The 21,624-nt window shown below is 39.2% G+C and overlaps 1 protein-coding gene across 4 annotated transcripts in view; it reads left to right on the top strand.

Moving 5' to 3' along the window:
- Positions 1-21,624, top strand: part of DCLK1 (doublecortin like kinase 1) — a 553,061-nt gene that overhangs the window by 487,519 nt on the left and 43,918 nt on the right. For all 4 annotated transcript variants that reach the window (XM_036299715.1, XM_036299714.1, XM_036299717.1 and 1 more), the window contains exons 12-14: positions 12,636-12,769; positions 20,948-21,025; positions 21,371-21,467. In XM_036299715.1, coding sequence (XP_036155608.1) covers positions 12,636-12,769; positions 20,948-21,025; positions 21,371-21,467 — 309 coding nt within the window. The remainder of the gene's footprint in view (positions 1-12,635; positions 12,770-20,947; positions 21,026-21,370; positions 21,468-21,624) is intronic.

Genomic DNA, 21,624 nt, shown 5'->3' with positions numbered 1-21,624 from the left:
ATCTTTTTTTTTTCTTTATTGATTAAGGTATTACATATGTGTCCTTATCCCCCCATTCCCCCTCCCTACCTTCCCACTCATGCCCTCACCCCCCTGGTGTCTGTGTCCATTGGTTAGGCTCATATGCATGCATATAAGTCCTTTGGTTGATCTCTTCCCCTTACCCCCACCCTCCCCTACCTTCCCTCTGAGGTTTTAAGGTCTGATAGATGCTTCTCTGTCTCTGGATCTGTTTTTGTTCATCAATTTATGTTGTTCATTATATTCCACAAATAAGTGAGATCATGTGATATTTATCTTTCTCTGACTGGCTTATTTCACTTAGCATAATGCTATCCAGTTCCATCCATGCTATTGCAAATGGTAAGAATTCCTTCTTTTACTGCAGTGTAGTATTCCATTGTGTAGATGTACTTTTTAATGTATTGTTGGATTCAGTTTCCTAATATTTTGTTGAGAGTTTTAGTATCTGTGTTCATCAGGGATACTGGCTTATAATTTATCTTTCTTTGTTATGTCTTTATCTGGTTTTGGAATTAGAATAATATCTGGCCTCATAAAATGAGCTTGGGAATCTTCCCTCTTCTTGAATTTTTTGGAATAGTTTGAGAAGGATAGGTGTTAGTTCTTCCTTGAGTGTTAGGTGAAATTCACCTGTAAAGCCATTGGGTCCAGGGTTGTTGTTTTTTTGTTGGGAGGTTTTTAAAATTACTGCTTCAATTTCACTAGTTGCAATATATCTATTCAGATTCTCTCATTCTTCCTGATTGAGTTTTGGAAAATTGTATGTTTCTAGGAATGTATCCACTTTGTCTAGATTTACAAATTTGTTAGTATATAGTTGTTTGTAATATTTTTTTTATATTCCTTTACATTTCTTTGGTGTCAGTTGTTACTTCACTTTCATTTCTGACTTTATTTATTTGGGTCCTCTCTCTTTTTTTCTTGATGAGTCTGGTCAAATGTTTGTCAATCTTATTTATCTTTTCAATGCTCACTGATCTTTTGTATTACTTTATTAAACTCTTATTTATTTCTGCTCTGATTTTTATTATTTTCTTTCTACTCACTCTGGACTTCATTTTTTGTTGCTTTCAAGTTCCCTTAACTGTAAAGTTAGATGTTTATTTGAGCTCTTTCTTGTTTCTTGAGATAGACCTGTAATGCTATTAATTTCCCTCTTAAGATTGCTTTCCCTGTGTCCCAGGGATTTGGGGTTATTGTTTCTCATTTTCATTTGTTTCAAAGTATCTTTTGATTTCTTCCTTGATCTTATTAACCCATTCATTTAGTAAGATGCTATTTAGCCTCCATGTCTTTGTGTGTTTTTCAGTCTTCTTCTTGTGATTGATTTTAAGTTTCATAGCATTATGGTCAGAGAAGATTCTGGATATGATTTCAATCTTTCTGATATGATTTCAATCTTCTTAAATTTGTTGGGACTTGTTTTGTGTCCTAACATGTGTTCTATACTAGAAAACATTCCATGGGTACTTGAAAACAATGTATATGCTTCTGCTTTGGGATGGAATGCTCTAAGATATCAATTTAATCCTTTTGATCTAGTGTGTCATTTAAAGCTGCTACTTATTGATTTTCTGTCTGGAAGAGCTATCTATCCATTGATATCAATTGGGTGTTAAAATCCCCTACTGTAACTGTATTACTGTCAATCTCTCCCTTATATCCATCAAGATATGCTTGGCATATTTAGATGATCTTGTGTTGTGTACATAAATGTTTATAAGAGTTATGGCTTTTGTTGGGTTGCTTCCTTTATTATTATGTAATGTCTTTCTTTGTCTCTTACTATATTCTTTGTTTTAAAGTCTATTTTGTCAGATATAAGTATTGCTACTCCAGCCCTTTCTCCTTTCCATTTGCATGAAGTATCTTTTTCCTACGTTCATTTTTACTCTGTGTGCATCTTTCATTGTGAGGTGGGTCTCTTAAGACAGCGTATACATGGGTCTTGTTTTCTTTTTTTAAATATGTTTTTATTGACTTTAGAGAGAGAGGAAGGGAAAGGGAGAGAGAGAGAAACATCAATTAGCCGCCTCTCCAGGCCCCCACAGGGAACCTAGCCCACAACCCCAAGGAATGTGTTCCAACCGGGAATTGAACCAGTGACCTCTCAGTGTATGGGACATCACTCCACCAATTGAGTCACACTGGCCACGGTGGGTCTTGTTTTCTTATCCATTCAGCTACCTTATGTCTTTTGATTGGAGAATTTAAGTTGCTTACATTTAAAATGATTATTGACACGTATTTATTTCCATTTTATTTTTGAAACAATGTTCTTCTGTTTTGTTTCCTTCCTCTTCCTCTTCTCCTCCTTCATTTTCTTTTCTTTTCTTTTTTTTTTTTTCTGTTAATCCTCACCCGCGGATATTTTTCCATTGATTTTCAGAGAGTGGAAGGAAGTGGGAGAGACAGAGAGAGAAAAACAGTGACATCTCACATATGTTGGTTGCTTTCCACTTGCTGGTATCAAGCCTTCAAAAGACTTTGCATCTCTGACCGAAATCAAACCCAGGATCCTTTAGTCTGAGAGCCGATGCTCTATCCTCTGAGCCAAACCGGCTAAGGCTTCTTCTTTTTCTTAAAGCAAGCCCTTTAACATTTCTTGTAAAGCTGGCTGGTGGTAACAAATTCCTATATCTTTTTCTTCACTGGGAAGTTCTTTATTTCTTTTTTTTTTAACCAGTTAACTGCCATGCGACCAAAATGGAAGCCAATAAAAGATGTCACCTTCTTCTTCTTGTAAGATGCTTGGTTTGAATATTTCTTCATCTGATGCCATTTATGGGGATTGAATTTTATTTGCCCAATATGATATATTACAATGATAAATTCAATAGTAAAATAATGATGATTTTCAATTCTATGGAAATATCAAAAAAGTGAGTGCGAAAAAAAATAAATGATTGACATGAAAAGCCTCAAAAACACTAAATTTTGTTGATGCTCCAAAGATGAAATCTGTAAAAAAATAATTAAGAATGCACACCATGTTTACCATTTTAGGCGTGAAATTCATGATAACACAAGCAAATATCAAGTGTCACAATGAACAAAAAAAATCTCAAGTGTTGCAGTGTTTATCTCTTGTGTGTCTGAATGGTTGCCCTATATATCAATATTGGAATTTCTTCCATATGCCCTGGAATATTTACAAATTTAAGTTACCATAATTTTCTTTACAGACTCAGAGTTGTCACTAACAAGTCTGATTTTAAAATTGGGCAACCGGAGTTGATATGTGAGGTTTGTGGCTATAGATGTGCATGGAGTGTGGGGAAGGTCCACCACTTGTATATATAGACTCTTACGGCATACAAAGGGTTAAAGGATAGCTTTGCTGGGTAAAGTAGGTTTGGTTGTAGGTCTTCACTTTTCATCACTTTGAATATTTCATGCCAATCCCCTCTGGCTCTAAATGTTTCTTTTGAGAAGTCAGCCTTATGGGAGCACCCTTGTAGGTAACTGACTGCCTTTCTCTTATGGCATTTAAGACTATCTCTTTGTCTTTAACTTCTGCCATTTTAATAATGATGTGTTATGTTGTGGCCTCTTTGAATTCATCTTATTTTTCACTTTCTGCTCTTCTTGGACTTGTATGTCTTTTTCCTTCACTAATTTAGGGAAGTTTTCAGTAATTATTTCTTCAAATATGTTCTTGATCTTTTGCTCTCTCTTTTCTCCTTCTGGTACCCTTATGGCACAGATGTTATTATGCTTCATGTTGTCCCAAAGGTACCTTAAACTAGTCTCATTTTTTAAAGTTATTTTTTTCTTTTTGCTACTCTGATTGGATGTGTTTTTTCTACCTTGTCTTCCAAATTGCTGATTTGATCCCCTGCTTCATGAGCTTACTGTTTATTCCTTCCTGTGTGTTCTTTATTTCAGATAAGGCATTCTTCATTTCTGACTGGTCCTTTTTCATGGCTTCTATGTCATTTTTCATACTGTTGAGCAACCTTATAATCATTACTCTGAACTCTATATCTGATAAATCGCTTACCTTCATCTCACTTAGCTGTTTTTCTGAAGAATTCTCTTGTTCCTTCATTTGTGGCCTGTTTCTTTGTCTTGCCATTTTGGCTGCCTTTTTGTTTTGTATGTGTTAGGTAGATCTGTTATGACTCCCAATCTTGGTAGGATGGCCTTATAGAGTAGGTGATCTGTGGGACCCAGTGGCACAATCTCCCTGATCACTAGAGCTGGGTACTCTAGGAAGTCCCTTGTATGCATTATATAGGCCTGTCTGTTGTAATTGAATCTTGATTTGCTATTGGCCCATTTGTGCATTGGATCAACCCTCAGGCTGGCTGAGAGTGAGGCTCAACCCCCAACACAGCATGCAGGCTGTTGTGCAGGTGCTAATCACACAAAGTGAAATTTGCCTCAGCAGGGTTTGATGCCTGCAGAGATCTCCTTGTGAATATGCTGCTAGTGAAGCTTATTGAATCCTGCTTTGTTGCTGTCTGAAGCTGGCCACTGTGTCTATTGGTTCTGGGACCCTTCAGAGGGACTCTGGTGCAGGCCAATGTCACACGTTGTCTGTAACTGACTCTGGGAAACCTGATTAAAGCTGCCAGTGGTCCTCAGCTTTGGCTCACTCTGCTGGGCCTGGATGCATATGGAAAATACCAAGGTGTGCACCAAAGTCTGCTTTTATTAGTGCCAGGTCCTGGGGCAGGTCAGCAAAAGTCTCCAAACACTCAGATATCTGCCTCTGCCTGCAGGCTCTCTGTTAGGCTCATTCACTTAAAAAGCCTCAAGAGTAGGGTGAGAGGGACTCAAATGAGTGGTGCCATTGCTTCTCCCCAGTCTGATGCTTCATGAATGGGAATGCTCTGCTTGAGAAGGATGGCTTCTACTAGTACACTATGGGGAAATGACTCATCTTGGTATCCTTGCAGCTGACCTCTCAGCTCCCTCTACAGAGCCACTGACTCCAGAATCTACTCACAGCTCTGGTCTGCTCTACCCCCAATTCTGCTGGAGCCAAGGGTGTGTGACTGCAAATGAAATTTTGTGTGTTGGCCCTTTAAAAGGGTGCCTGCATTTTAGCCATTTCTCCTTGGCAGACAGAAACCCTGTTGCCTTTCACAGCCGGATGTTATACGGGCACTTTTCCCAGTTCTGTTGCTCTAGCCTAGGGAGCTCAGTTTAGTGTTTAGATCCCAGACTCCTCAGGGGAATCCCTGAAATACTTCAGAAATTCAGCTGCCACCCATGGGAGCCCAGCCTGCCCTCTCATGCCTCTGCACTTCCTACCAGGCTCAATGCGACCTCCTCTGTAAGTCTCTCCAGCTGCCCTTCAGTTGATTATTCAGGATGATTTTTCTATACTTTTGTTGTAGTTCCAGGGTCCTGGAGGGAGGTGAGTGTAGCTTTCACCTAATCTACCACCATCTTCCAACTCTCAACACTTCAAATTGTTGATGAAAGAAACATTCAAATCTATGAGCTAAGACATGGCTTCTCCATCTCCCCAGTGACAGTGGCGGGTGCAACCCACCTGCCTGTCTGCTTTGAGCCACCTCTGATTCATTTCATTTTAAAATGTCATGGCCTTATTGGACTAGCAATGATTAATAATATACAGTGTGGGCAAAGTCATAAGGATATCAATCATATCATATGTATTGGTATAAGAGTAACTTGCCGAACCAGTTTGGCTCAGTGGATAAAGCGTCAGCCTGCGGACTGAAGGGTCCCAGGTTCGATTCCGGTCAAAGGATGTACCTTGGTTGCGGGCACATCCCCAGTGACGGGTATGCAGGAGGCAGCTGATCGATCTCTCTCATCAATGTTTCTAACTCTCTGTCCCTCTCCCTTCTTCTCTGTGAAAAATTAATAAAATATTTTTTTTTAAAAAAGAGTAACTTGATATAGTCTTTCTGAAAGGTAATTTGGTAATATATAACCAAAGCATTAAATAATATGTGAACTGTAATTCTACTACTAGAAATGCAACTTAAAGAAAAATCACTATATATATATATATATATATATATATATATACATATAATTTACCTCAGTATTTTTAATATAGAAAAAATATATAGAAACAACTTATATTAGGCACTGATCAGTAAAATAAAGGCATGATATGGAGACAGGAGGACATACTAGTTAGATCATGGACTCAGACATACCTGAGCTTAAGTTATGACTCTGCCATTTGTTAGCTGAATAACATTGGATTGGGCAATTACTTAACATCTCGGAGCCTATTTTTCATATGTAAAATATCAGTAAGATTACTTAATAGGGTTCTTGTGAAAATCAAATGGGACAATGAATGCGAAGTTCTTAGCGGGATGGCTGGCATATCCCGTGTATTCACTAAATGGCAGTGGGGTTAGTTGTTGGTATTATTATTGTGGTGCATCCATGTAATGGAATATCCAGCAGCCACTAAAAGTCATGATGTTGGCATGTACTTATTCACTGGGGAAACTCCAGGATATATTATCCACTGAAAACAGAAGAGCAAGAAAGAGAAAGAAAACTCTGGAAGTCCATACTTAAAAATGTTAAGAATAGTTATTTCTAGGTATCAAGATTATGGGTGTAATTGCTTTTCTCTATAGTTTTCAGTCTTTTTAGTTTTCCTACAATGCTATATTGGATATTACTTGTGTGACAAAAATGTAATATATTTTTTTTAATTGCAGTAACATTGACTCCCCAAGTTTTAACAAAATCCTAGTATTATACAATTGCTAACAGAATCCAGAATGTGCAGAATGTGCATGTTTTATGTATCTCATTGCACCTGCATATAACTCTTTTTTAGGTAGTTTCATGACTATTTTAAAGTGAGGGTGAGAATCAGGTTTCTTGAAGTTTCCATTCATTTCTCCATCTTCCCAGAAATCTCTGAAAAACTATTTAATATTACCATACCTCTTCTGACTTACTTCTTTCTAACTTCTATAAAACTTTTATTATTTCATTTAAACTTTAGATTTCATAAAGATTTTACATATGGGTTTTACAAGTGGGTATTTAATGGGTTTGGTGTTTTTAATAATTTATTTATTTTTTCCAGGAAGTTTAATTCTAATGTATGTGGACCATAAAGTAATTTTGCAAAATTATTTCCTTATAAATGTTTTTACTTCTTAAAGATTTAAATTTAATCAATTTTCTTTAGAATCATTAAGGCCAAATACTATGGCCAGAGGAAAATCAATGTCTTTTTAAAGGAGTACCATATTTGTTAAAAAGTAAATTGACATTTTTTATGGCTTTGTCAATTTCATGCCACTTTTCTTCAATTTTACTTGGTGAAATAATTTTTAGTATCTATTGAGCTTGTCTGTGAAAAATAGTTTAGTGGCTACTAGTGATTCATTAGCCATCATTTCAACAGATTTATCCTTGAATTCACAGCAACATGGAGAATTACGTTTGTTCTGACACATTTGTTACATTAGTCACCTTTCAGTTTTCTATTATGGAAATTACAGAAACTATTTGACTAGGTTCAGCTTATCTGTGAACTTTCATATGATTTTATGACCACTGGCTGCATTTTATGACTTATATTAACTTAGAAAACAGTGTGAAGTTTCCTCAAAAATTAAAAATGGAACTGCCAGAGAGCCCACTTCTAGAAATATAGCCTAAGAAGCCTGAAACACCAATTAGAAGGAATATATGCACCCCTTTATTCATAGCACCATTATTTACAATAGTGAAGATCTGGAAACAGCCCAAGTTCCCATCAGTAGATGAACAGATAAGAAAAACAGGTACATTTACACAATGGAATACTATGCAACAGTAAATCAAAAAGGATCTCATACTCTTTGAGACAGTGTGGTAGGATCTGGAGAGTATTATGATAAGTGAAATAAGCCAGTCAGAGAAAGACAAGTGTCACATGATCTCACTCATGTGTGGAATCTAATGAACACAATAAACTGGCAAACAAAATAGACCCAGAAACATTGAAGTATACAACAGACTGACACATTTCAGAGGGAAGTGGCAGGGTGGGGTGGGGCAGGAGACTGGAAGAGATTAACCATAGAACTTAAATGCATAAATGCATACCCCATGGACATGGACAATAGTGCAGTGAAGGCCTGGGGAGGTGGGGATTAGGGTGGAAAGGATCAATGTGGGGACAAAAGGGGACATCTGTAATACTTTCAACTCTAAAGATAATTTTTTTAAAAAAGAGACCATTTGACCAAGTTCAGATTTTCTGTGAACTTTCATATTTTATGGCCACTGGCTCCGTTTTATGACTTATATTACTTTTTTACTTTTTCAAATAACTTTTCCAAATAGTGTCAGTTTCTAATTCATGGGAAATCAGACATATGCCCAAATATCTACTGTTCAGAAAGTTACAGCTCCTGGAAAACCCCACATAAATGAAAAAGAAACAAAAATAAAACTCTTCTTTAAAGAAGAAAAATCTTGTGTAAAATATCAGTATGCCAAGAACCTAATATCTGACCTTTCACTATATCTAGTCTTAGTAGAAGATGCCTTCAGCTTGTAAATGGAACCTTTTTCTTAATTGTTGCCATTTAGCACATTTAGTCTGTCAAATAATGGGATGTCTTGATAGCTATATAATAAGCCCTAGAGAACAAATTCTCTGACTGTAGCCATTTACAATGATCACAAGAGTAGCTTACAAAATACTGACAGTCTGTATGGTAATAGGCTGCATATGGCAGTCCACAATTATGTGTAGCTGCATTCAATTAGTGTTGTACAACTACACAGTTTTATTGCTTCATTTAAACAGTGAAAGAACTACATGCTGGATAATTTTCACTAATCCTCATCTCTTTAATAGCCCCTTGGTGTTTAAAATGTAGGATAACATCTATAGTATTTAAAGGCCTGGGATGAACATTAAATTATATATCATGTTGTGAATACTCTTTGATTGACAGTTAATATACTTCCACTTCACGAGTGAGTCATATTTTATGAAGTCTTCAAAATACAGTTATAGCAAAAGTTCTTATACTAGAACCCCACTTGCTGAAACAGGCTGTCCAAACCTATGCTTGCAGTCTTTGATGTCCTTTCTGGAAGATGGTCAGGATGAGGAGGCATGAAGAACAAAGTCAGAATCGATTTGGAGAGTGGTATAAGCCAAGGTCTCAGCATTTTAAATATGAACTTCTTAGAAGCTTTGCTGATTCCTAACTTTTAATTAAAAATGTAGTTTAAAGTGAATTTATAGCTTCCATTTGGGAAAATACTTCCTGGAGATGCTTTTGTGAGTGTGTGTGTGTGTGTGTGTGTGTGTGTGTGTGTGTGTGTGTACATACATGTTTGAAATAGATGTATTTAGCAATCTGTAATTTTAATAGAGTTTTAGTTTTTAAATGGCCTCACTCATGCCCCTCTGTAATTGGCTTAGGAAGAGACAAAGGTGAGCATAGGCTCTAATGGTGAGTCCCAGTTGTGAGCTGGGCTCCTTATGCCACTTAGAAGAGGCACTCTCCCATTGGAGGTGCAGTAACCTAGAATATATTCTTCTAAATCCTTCTCTCAAGGTGTTGACAGAGCAGAGCAATCTTGTTTCCTGCCCTGCCTTACAGTAAGTAACTTAAACAGGATTCTAACCTAGATGCCTGGACACTTATTGACCTGCAAAAATATTTTTTCCTAAATAATTTCCAATGTACTTGCATCTACAAATGTTTTCAATTAAATGCATTAGGCCTTCATTTCTAAGCTCTTACTTCCCTTATAAGCTCCACTGTAACCTCTTTATGTTCATAAAAGTTCTACTATTCAGTTTCCAAAACAAACAAAAAAAAGGTGAACATTGTAAAGGTGATTAAAGAGAGGAAAAAAGAACATCATTTAATTCTAGGTATTGCATTAAAATTGTATTGTTTACTTAAGAAGTATTGTTACTTTAGGTAATCCTCATTTTTTATTTTAGGTAAGTTTTTAATGTTTTATATCTTAGCTATTGAAACTTTGAATTTTATTGTTCAGCTATATTAATATAATTGGCATATTGCTATATGTAAGATAGAATTCCTATCAAAATGTAGATGTTCAAAAATAAAACCTAACCTTGCTTCATGTAAGAGAATTACATGGTAACTTAGCCAAATGGCTCAGTTGGCTGGAGCATCATCCTGTACACCAAAAGGTTGCAGGTTTGATTCCCGGTCAGGGCACATATCTAGGTGGCAGGTTCGATCCCTGGTCAGGGAGCATGCAGGAGGCAACTGATCAATGTTTCTCGCATTAATATTTGTTTTTCTGTGTCTCTCTCTCCCTTTCTTTCTCTCTCAAAATCAATAAAAACATATCCTTGGATGAGGATTAAAAATAATAATAAAGAGAATTACATAATCATATTCAGAACTAAAATGTAACTTATGACTAGATCTGCTGTCGTCCAACTTTTGAATCAAGTTAGGTGATTGTAGATAGTATGTTTAGAAAAAAACACAAGATTCCTGTGTAAATGGTGGTGTGAAAATTGAAATCTGACCTAACAGAACATCAAAGCAAGAGATTACTTTGCCTTTTAGAAATGTTATTGTTAACAAAATGGAATTAAGGAAGTAAAATATGTCTCTCTTTCTGGGAAATAAACCTAATGATCTACTTGATGTTTTCATATTAGATTTCTTTTCATGAAAAACATTTGCTTATCACTGGATAGCAAGAATGGCTAACATGCTAAGACTACAATTTAGGGATTTTTTTTTTTATTTTATTTATTTTTTTTTTTGCTTAAGAGCATTCATTCAGTCTGCGGATGATATTGTACTTTGCAGCTCTGATAGCTTAAAGTTCATAACTCAAACTTGTTTGTGCTGACCAGGGATGGACAGCTGCTTCGTCAAAGGGAGGATAGTCCATCCCTGATAACAACTGGGCAAAGCCACATCTGTTAAGTACATACAGTTGTCCTTATCCTAACAACCCAAGTGCTGGTGAAGCCTCTGGGCACCTGCACAAGGGCAGCTTCCATTTGACCATAGTCATGCCCTTAGGGAGAGAACTCCATGTTCCGAGTGTGGAGTGTGGAGAAAAAATAAAATAATATTTTTCTGCCCAGAAAAGATGCAGTATCTCCAGAGAGGAGGATCTGATTATCTGACTCTGACAAAACAGATACAAATGATTATTGCTGATCATGCAGCTTAGCGAGCCAAACATCTGCACTTTCTGCTGCAGTGAAATGAAAAGTTAATCTACTTTTTCCAAAAGGCAGACATGATGTGGGAATGATAACAGCACTTCTGATGTGTGGAGATGTGCCTTGCTGTTGGAGAGGTTCAAACTACTAGAGCAAGTACACATGATCATAGAGCAATAACAGAAGAACATGTAGACCTCAACTCACTGGAAGAATTATTTTGATATACAAGGAAAACTTCTCCATGTCCTTGAAGCATCTCCTGCCTTTGCTGGGAATATTAGTCTTTTACTATTGTTTTCTTTATCTTATTGACTTCAGTGTGGGCACTGAATCAGAATTCTGAATACCTTTTGATATTTTCTTTGAAATAATAGACATTGTTTGGGAGCCTTTTTAAAATATATTTTTATTGATTTCAGAGAGGAAGGGAGAAGTTGAGAGACATAGAAACATCAATGATGGGAGAGAATCATTGATTGGCTGTCTCCTGCACACCCTATACTGAGGATTGAGCCTGCAACCCGGGCATGTGCTCTGGCTGGGAATCAAACCTGGAACCCTTCAGTCCTCAGGCCAACAGTCTGTCCACTGAGCCAAACCAACCAGGGCTGGGAGACATTTTAGAGCAGATCCATTTGGTTTGATCCTGGGCTAGAACTAAATCAGTGTAAATACTTGCCTATGGTCACATGCACCTTTCTCTTAATTTGTGGGATGAAAATCTGGAGACTTTTACTGCCTTAATAAGGAAACCTGGGCAGAATGCTGACTCCACACTTGATAAATCTTTCCAAATTGCCACAGGTGAAATGAAATATTAATATCCCTTTCAGTTACTTACTTTAAAAAATAAAGTATTTTAATACACATGTAGAACTTTCTGTTCAATTACTAAAGAATTGCATTTTTAAAGCTTCTTACATTAAAAGAAAGGTAATTATTTTCAGAAATTGGAGATACTTCACTAGAGACTTTCTGTATTTCATTGTATTATGCAAATCAGCTTTAATTGTAGAAACATCGGATTCAGATAAGCAAACAAAAACCAAAAAAGTCAACTCCCATAATTTTACTACCCAGATTCAGACACACCATGGTCTCTCATTTTCCTTTGCCCTTATTTTTTCTTTAATAGACATTTAATGCAAACCAATCTGAAATCTGTTATCCTCACTTCCAAACATAGTTCATTTCAATAAATTTACGTCACCGTTTTATTGGCCGTAGAGCATTTTATTGTACAAATGTGTCATAATTTATTTAACAGATTTCCATTTGCTGGTTATTCAGCATGTTTCTAATTTGGCAGTAATCTAAAGAAAGATATCCTCATATGTATATCCTTGCATAATTATCTGAAGTTTTTATCATAATTACATTCAATTTAAACCACAATGCTCCTCGTTTCTTCAGGGAAGAGATTCTGAGCTATTGATTAAGGGGATTTCACTTTTTACTTTCATGTTAGGTGTATGAACACCAAGATGGCAGCAAATCACTGAAGCTGGGTGACTTTGGACTGGCTACCATTGTGGATGGTCCCCTGTACACAGTCTGTGGCACTCCAACATATGTGGCTCCAGAAATCATTGCAGAGACTGGGTAAGTGCTTCCTGTGGGATATGCTTGCCGAAGAACTAGTCTGCTTCAAGAATAGGAGAAACAGTACTGCTCTGTCCCATCCAGATAAGTAGCTATCAGATTTCTTCACTCTTTTTTACTTGAAAGTAGGAGCCATTTTCTCTTTTTTCCCAATCAAATTGCCAATTACTGTAACTTGTTTAAGGCTTCCATTTGGCCTTTGTTAAAGATAGAACAGCAGTTGTTAACCCCAGAGTAAAAAAATGTTTGGAGTAACAGAAAAACATACAGTGTTGATAATTAACTTACTTTTGGAGATAAAAGAAGCAAACACTGCTGTGTGGTGTGCCATGATTACAATCTCCTTTCATTATTTCATTCAGCTGGCCTTATTCTTCAGCCTTGGTTCCATTTTGGCTCTCTTGGCACCATTGATTATCTGTGAGGTACAAACACTCTTAGGTATCACAGGGTCACTGGGAATTTGCTGGTTTCTATGTGCAGCAGTATAAAGAAGAGTGAAAATTTCTAGAAAGGGGGTTGGCCTAATACTTACCAAGGACCTATTCTTTGTCAGGAACTAAGCTCTTTTACTTAATTCTTACTCTTCCAGTAGATGGTATTATTCCTGATTGGCAGATGAATAAATTCAGGCTTGGATAATTGAATATAGTGTAAGATCATGACTAGATAGTAGTGAGTCAGCATTTAACTTAGGTCTGGTAAGTAAAATGCTTTTTTTTAATAAAGATCCCTATTTCTCAACAGCATCATAGGCAAGGTTTTGCAGCACTATACAAGTATGTAAACAGAAGTATTAGGAAAGAGTGGGGCAGTAAGGGAATATAACCCTACTTTTTTTTTTTTTCTATCAGCAGCACAAAACCACAGCTAATGGAGTAGGATATATCCACTGTGATTAGTTAGGGATAGTTTTTCTGCTTGTACCATAAACCAGAAAGGCAGAAATACAAAACAGGAATTTCAATAGGGAAACCCCTAAGGTGAGATGTGAGGTAATGAGGACTTTTCTATTAATCAAATTTGAGTGAGTTGGAAGAACACATCTGTAGCCATGCCTGACCTCCCTCACAGGGTGCTATTTTAGGCATTGCTCTGTTTCTACTGTTAGTATTTTGAGACTTGCTGGAGGGAGTGGTATGGGATAGAGGGAGGATTTGGTAGGTCTCTTGAAGACCTTGGTTAGAGCCCAACTCTGCCATTGCCAGTGTGTGATTTTGAGCAAACCTATTTACCCCTCTGAACCTCAGTTTTCTCTTTTTTAAAATAAGCAATAATACTTATTTTGTAAAACAGATTTGTTGGGAAAACAAAAGATAACTTGTGTCAGTGCTTTATAAATTGGAAAACATGCTATAAGTATTTATTATTTCAGAGAGTTAGATAGTCTTAAGGCTCCACCAATCATTATTTTAAAATTGATATGACTCCCAGTCAAGCCATCTACAAATTCAATGCAATTCCTATCAAGATACCAAAGGCATATTTCACAGAACTAGAAAAAATATTCCAAAATTTATATGGAATTACAAAAGACCCCGAATAGCAACCTTGATCTTCAGAAAGAAGAACAAAGTTGGAGGAATCACACTACCTTATGTCAACTATACTACAAGGCCATAGTATCAAAACAGCATGGTACTAACATAAAACACAGACATGTAGATCAAGGGAACAGAATAGAGAACCCAGGTATAAATTTATGCCTTTATAGTCAATTAATATTTGACAAAGGAGGCAAAAACATACAATGGAGTAAAGATAATATATTTAATAAATGGCGTTGGGAAAAATTGGACGGATATGTGCCAAAAAATGAAACTAGGCCACCTTCTTACTAGTATACTACACACAAGAATAAACTCAAAATGGATTAAAGGCTTAAATGTTAGCTTCCCCAAACCATAAAAATCCTAGAAGAAAACAGGCAGTAAATTCCCAGACACTTCTTGTAGCAATATTTTTCCCTTTTCAGGCAAGAAAAACAAAAGAAAAAAATAAACAAATGAGACTACACCAAACTAAAGAGTTTTTGCACAGCATAGGAAATCATCAACAAAATGAAAGGACAACCCACTGAATGGGAGGACATATTCACCAATGATACATCTGATAAGGGGTTGCTATCCGAAATATATCAATTATTTATATAACTCAACAAAAGAAAGACAAACAACGCAATTTAAAAAATGGGCAAAAGACCTGAATAGACACTTCTCCAAAGAGAACATACAGATAACCATGTGAAAAGATATTCAATGTCATTAATCATCAGAGAAATGCAAATTAAAACCATAATGAGATATCACCTCACACTGTCAGAATGGCTATCATCAATAAATCAACAAACAAGTGTTGGTGTTGATGTAGAGAAAAGGGAACCCTTGTGCACTGTTAGTGTGAATCCAGATTGGTGCAGCCACTGTAGAAAGCAGTATGGACTTACCTCAGAAAATTAAAAATGAGACTGCCTATGACCCTGAGATTTCACTTCTGGGAATATATCCAAAGAAACCTGAAATATTATTTTGAAAGAATATATGCACCTCTATGCTCATTGCAGCATTATTTACAAATAGAGGCCTGGTGCACAAAATTCATGCACTGGGGGTCCCTCAGCCTCTCCTGTGCCCTCTTGCTCCTTACCACCTGCCTGCTTGCTACTCCCTACTGTTCGGCTCGCTGCTCCTTAGTGTTGCCATGGAGGCTCCTGCTACTGCCACTGTGCTCGCCAGCCGTGAGCCCGGCTTCTGGCTGAGCGGTGCTCCCCCTGTGGGAGCGCACTGACCACCAGGGAGCAGCTCCTGCATTGAGTGTCTGCCCCCTGGTGGTCAGTTCATAGTGACCAGTCATTCCACTGTTTGGTTGATTTGCATATTAGGGTTTGATTATATAGGATAAGATATTGAATGTGAACTGTAAATGAAAAATAAAATTTGAAAAAGAACCAAATAAAATTTTAGATCTAAAAATTTTTAAATATATATATATATATATATATATATATATATATATATATATATATATATTTAATTCTCACTTGAGGATGTTTTTAAAATTGATTTTTAGAGAGAGAAACATCCATGTGACAGAAAAATACCAGCAGGTTGCCTCTGCACCTGCTGACCCACTGGGATCTAACCTAAACCTAAGTATGTGCCCTAACCTAGAATCCAATAGGAAATCCTTTGGTGTACAGGTTGAGATTCCAACCAATTGAGCCACCTGGCCAGGGCAGATCTGAAAAAAAAATTTTAAATGACCTCCAGGCCCTGGTTGGTGTGGATCAGTAGTTAGAATGTCCTCCCATGCACCAAAGGATCATGGGTTAGATTCCAGGTGAGGGCACATACACAGGTTGTGGGTTCCATCCCTGTCGGATTGCTTGGGCAACTGATGGATGTTTCTCATTCTCTTCCCCTCTCCTTTCCTCTCTCTCTAGAATCAATGAAAAAAACATATCCTTAAAGGAGGACTTAAAAAGAAAAAAAATGCTGGTTTGGTTCAGTGGATAGTGCTTCTGCAGGCGGACTGGGTTGCAGGCTCAATCTGGGACCCTGGCCGGAGATTTAGCAAGAAGCAACCAATTGATGTCTCTCACATTAGTTTCTGTCTTTCTCCCTCCCTTCCATTCTCGGTAAAAAAAAAAAAAAAAAAATCAGTGCAAAAATGTCCGCAGGGGAGGATTAACCAAAACAAACAAACAAACGCCCATCCCGGGTGTGATTATTGAAGGAGCATATGAAGTATTTGTTGAATGAACAGGAAAGGATGGGACTTCGCTTTCTAACTATGTTAGCAACTCTGCAAGCCAGAGGGTTTATTTTTTATTTTAATTTTTATTGATTGATTATTTTAGAGAGAGGAAGGAAGCGAGAGAAACATCAGTGTGTTGTTCCACTTATTGTGATCTCTTTGGTTGCTTCTTGTCTGTGCCCTGACCAGGGATCCAACCCGCAGCCTTGATGTATCAGGAGGAGGTTCTAACCCACTGCCCTGTGTGCTGCCTGTCAGGGCCCCTCAACAAAACCCCTCTGACATGCCTTGGCCCCTGCTGTGGGTCGGAGCTCCTCTGCCACAACAAAGGTTTGGGTTCCATACTATCAGGGCACCTACTTAGGTTTTGGGTTTGATCCCTGTACGGGGCTGACTGCTGCTCAGGAAGTGACCGAGGACAGTTGAGGTCCGTGTGCTCTAGTCATTAGGCAGGGAGCTGGGGTTTCATTGCCGACCTGGCGGACTCCGATCCCCACTACCCTGGTCCTCCATCGAGGACGACTTCAGCTATGGCAGCTGCGACTTCAACTATGGTAGCTGTGTGGCCTCCAACAATGTACACATCTGCATGGGTAGGTCCCCCTCCTGCAGCTCGCCAGGCCCTGCTGCTGCACAGTCGCCAGGGAGGCGGATTTCGGGGTTCCCAGGGAGAGCGCCCTCCTGGCCAGACTCCCAGGGAGAATGGGGTCCTGAAGGAAAAGGACTTCGGTCTGCCTCCCTTTGGGGCTCCCGGCTGGAGCAGAGCGCCAGTCCTGCACAGGGCTCAAAGGCTCAGAGGTTGAGAGTCACTCAGAGAGGCCTCCTAGCTAGGTGCTGAGAAAATGAAACTAGAGCCCTTCCTCCTTGAACCCTGTCCTCGTTGGTGTAGAAAGGGATAGATGAAAGCCTCAGCAGCCTTACTGGCACATCTTTAAATGAAGATGTTACTTATTTTTGGTGAAAATAAGTTTATTGTGCAATCAATATTGTGTAATCAATGTGATTACACAATAACTTGCATTGAGCTATCTGCTGAGATCTTTGTGCTTTAGGTCATGTGAACACATTTTATTTTATTTGATACAGCCTCAATGCCCCAGCCTCCAGTGGCACGCAGCCATACCCACCCAGACTAATTTGCATATTACCCTTTTATTAGATAGAAGACTAGTGCAGTGGTCAGCAAATTGTGGCTCACGAGCCACATGCGGCTCTTTGGCCCCTTGAGTGTGGCTCTTCCACAAAATACCGATTTCTGCACATGGGCCATGAAGTTTCAATCACACTGTATGTGTGCGCCCGCATGTGGTATTTTGTGGAAGAGCCACACTCAAGGGGCCAAAGAGCCGCATGTGGCTCGCGAGCTGCAGTTTGCTGATCATTGGACTAGTGGCCCGTTGCATGAAGATTTGCACATAGGCCTTCCTTTCCCTGGCTGCTGTCACCGGCTTTCCTCCGGCACCTGGGACCCAGGCCTTTGGCCCAGCCACAGCAGCTAGGCTTGGCTTATCTGATCTGGCTGCTCCCAGCCCCTCCTTTTTTTTTCTTTTTCCAGTTCCTCCAGCAGAAGCCAGGGCTGGCTGGAAGCCTGGGTTGCCCCTGGTGACCCAGGCTCTCAGCCACTCCTTGAGAGGAGTCCAGGGCCAGCGGGAAGCTTGGCTTCTTCCGTTGTCGGGAGGAACTCAAGCATCCTGCTCGCTCCAGCTCCGAGGCCGCTGCCATCTTCAGTCATCGTCAGTCTTCAATCTGCACCTACGTATGCAAATTAACCACCATCTTTGTTGGGTTAATTTGCATAGTTGCTCTGATTGGGTGGTGGGTGTAGCTGAGTGGCGGAGTTATGGAGTGATGGTTAATTTGCATGTTTCTCTTTTATTAGATAGACTAGAGGCCTGGTGCACTAGAGCCCAGCCTGTGCCCTCTCACGGTCTGGGACCCCTCAGGGGATGACCACCTGCTGGCTTAGGCTAGGGTATTGGGCCTAAGATGGCAATCAGACATCCCTCTGGCAGCCCGGCAGCCCTCAGGGGATGTCCACTTGCCGGCGGGGAGCAGACCTAAACTGCAGTCGGACATCCTTAGCGCTGCTGAGGAGGCGGGAGAGGCTCCCACCACCACCGCTATACTGGCAACCATCAGCCTGGCTTGTGGCTGAGCAGAGCTCCTCCATGTGGGAGCTCACTGACCACCAGAGGACAGCTCCTGCATTGAGCGTCTGCCCCCTGGTGGTCAGTGTGTGTCATAGTGACCAGTCATCCTCAGTCCTTCTGCTGTTAGGGTCAGTTTGCATATTACCCTTTTACTATATAGGATAGAGGCCTGGAGCACAGGTGGGGGCCAGCTGGTTTGCCCTGAAGGGTGTCCCGGATCAGGGTGGGGGTCCCGCTTGGGTGCCTGGCCAGCCTGGATGAGGGGATGATGGCTGTTTGCAGCTGGTCACACCCCCTTCAGGGTGGGGGTCCCCACTGGGGTGCCTGGCCAGTCTGGGTGAGGGGCTGAGGGCTGTTTTCAGGCTGGCAGGTGACTGAAGCTCCCAACCTCTGTTTTTTTGTTTGTTTTTTTTTTAATTCTGGGATTTATTTACCTTCTATGGCTGTCACTGGAACTGAGAGCCAGCTTTAGCTCTGAGGCTCAGGTCCAGCTCTGAGACCTCGGCTGCTGAAAGCAGGTATCTGGGTTTGTTTGGCTTCTATAATTGAAACACTGTTGCAACTCCAGCTCTGAGGCCTGGCTGGCTGAAAGCAGGTTTCTGGGGTTTGTTTAGCTTCTATAATTGCAACATTGTTTCTTAGACTACAGTTCAGAGGCTGGCAGCGGCAGGCGGGGAACCTTGGCTTCCTCCATCACTGGAGCAAGCAAGCCTCCTGTTCGCTTCAGCTGCCTGGCTGTCAGCCGCCATCTTGGTTGGCAGTTAATTTGCATATCTCGCTGATAAGCCAATGGGAAGGGTAGCAAAGTTACAGTTAATTACCATGTTTGTCTATTATTAGATAGGATAGCCAAGATTTGGAAGCAGCCTAAGTGTCTTTTAATACTAATAGATGAGTGGATAAAAAAGCTGTGGTACATTTACACAATGGAATACTACTCTGCCATAAAAAGGAAGAAAATTTTACCTTTTGTAACAGCATGGATAGATCTGGGGAGCATCATGTTGAGTGAAATAAGTCAGTCAGAGAAAGACAAGTACCATAAGATTTCATTCTTATGTGGAATTTAATGACAAACTGAACTACCAAGCAAAATAGAAACAGGCTCATAGATAGAGACCAGGCAGACAGCTCTGGTGGTGGATGGTGTTGGTGGTAGGGGTAGGGTGGAAGAATTGAGCAAAAAAGAAAAAGAGAGACATAGAGAGAACTCAACAGTGTGGTGATTGCTGGGGGAGAGAGGAGTAGAGGTGGAAGAGAGTGTAGAGGGGATAAATGGTGATGGCAAAACAAAACAAAACAAAACAAAACACAGATGTCCCAAAAGGGTTGCTTTAGACTGGCAAGTAACTCAAGCCAATTTGTTTTGGTCCATGTGAGCAAATCCACTAAATATTTGCTAGGGGAAAGATGAAATCTAATTTTCAGGAAGAGGCTTGGTTATCATCCATGAGTTTTATTTATACAGGTCTCTATGAAGTGTCTCTATTCAAATATATATCTTGATGAGTATTAGCATATTGTTTGAAATAGGACTCGGAAGATGATTAAAGTAGTAGATGCTGTCAGTGCTCTATCTGTAAACCCTTAAGACCACCTATTTCATAACTTCTACCTGACAGCACCTGCAACTCTTTTCTTAGGGGCTCCCTTGGGCTGCTGGATCTTTCCCTGAATGAGTAGGAAAAAGGCTACAGTGACAAGGAATTAATATCCACCCCAGCAGTGATACCAATTACTGTTGGGAATGAGTTTATAGATACCCCAACCTCCTCACCCTACTGTTGGAAAACTCTGAGGTTCCTGTTCTTCCACAGTCTCTCAGAGCTCCTAGGGAGATTCAGCCCCAGTTGCCCTCATTAGTAACTGATTTGATAACTTCCCTTCCCTTCTCTGTCTCATTTCCCCACTCCTTAGCTGGTGTTTCCTGGGATCACCTCCCAAATAAATTACCTGTGCTTGAACATAAAAGTAAAATTGATATGACTATAATAAACCTTTTTGCTGAAACCCTTCACTAACTGATATCTGGATAGGAACCTAGCCATGCATTACTTTGATTTATATTCATGTACCCTAGATAATCTCTTTTTTATTATTCTTTTCTTGAATTCTGTTTACTTGGTGGGTTTTAATTTAGTGTTTGTTGTTGGGTTTTTGTTTTGTCTGGTTCAGTTTTTTTGGTTTAGAATAGGAGAATCACCTATTTTGCCATTCCCCGCAATTTTGTCCTGGTCTGACTTTGTAATTCTGATGTCACTTACTTTTTCAGATATGGCCTCAAGGTAGACATCTGGGCAGCTGGTGTAATCACGTATATCCTGCTTTGTGGCTTCCCTCCATTTCGTGGGTATGGGCAGCAATCTTTTATTAGCACCAACAAAGCATTTCTCTATTCTCAGAAAGATCTGATCAGCCTGCAGCACAAAAAGACAATAATAAGAATTTGACTTATAACGTCTATTAGTTTTTCATGTTGTGCATGCTAATTTACATGCCTTCCATATATCTTCTTCATATAATTTAGAAACTCATTTTATTGCAATTTACCAAAACTGTTCCATATTAACATTTTGAATTGCTTAAAACTCATTTTACACATTTAAGGGGAAAGGAAGGGCTTCAATGCTTAAGAATATCCTGAGTTGACATTTTAGTCCTATTTTTCTCTCACTGTTGTCGTTTATCTAAACAGAAGTGGTGATGACCAGGAGGTGCTTTTTGACCAGATTTTGATGGGACAAGTGGACTTTCCTTCTCCATACTGGGATAATGTTTCTGATTCTGCGAAGGTAGGTTTCTAGTGCTTTCCTCTTCCTTATAGCCTGTGCGTCTTAATGGAATTGTTGATTCTGATTCATTATGTCCAAAAAGACTAAATGATATTGTAAATATGAGTTCTGAACAAATTTTATTTGTAATTGCTAGTTTTTCTAAGATTCAAAGTCA

This window comes from Myotis myotis, unplaced genomic scaffold (genome assembly GCF_014108235.1).
Source record: "Myotis myotis isolate mMyoMyo1 unplaced genomic scaffold, mMyoMyo1.p scaffold_m19_p_3, whole genome shotgun sequence".
Lineage (NCBI taxonomy): Eukaryota > Metazoa > Chordata > Mammalia > Chiroptera > Vespertilionidae > Myotis > Myotis myotis.
This window is presented reverse-complemented; position numbering and strand designations above follow the sequence as displayed.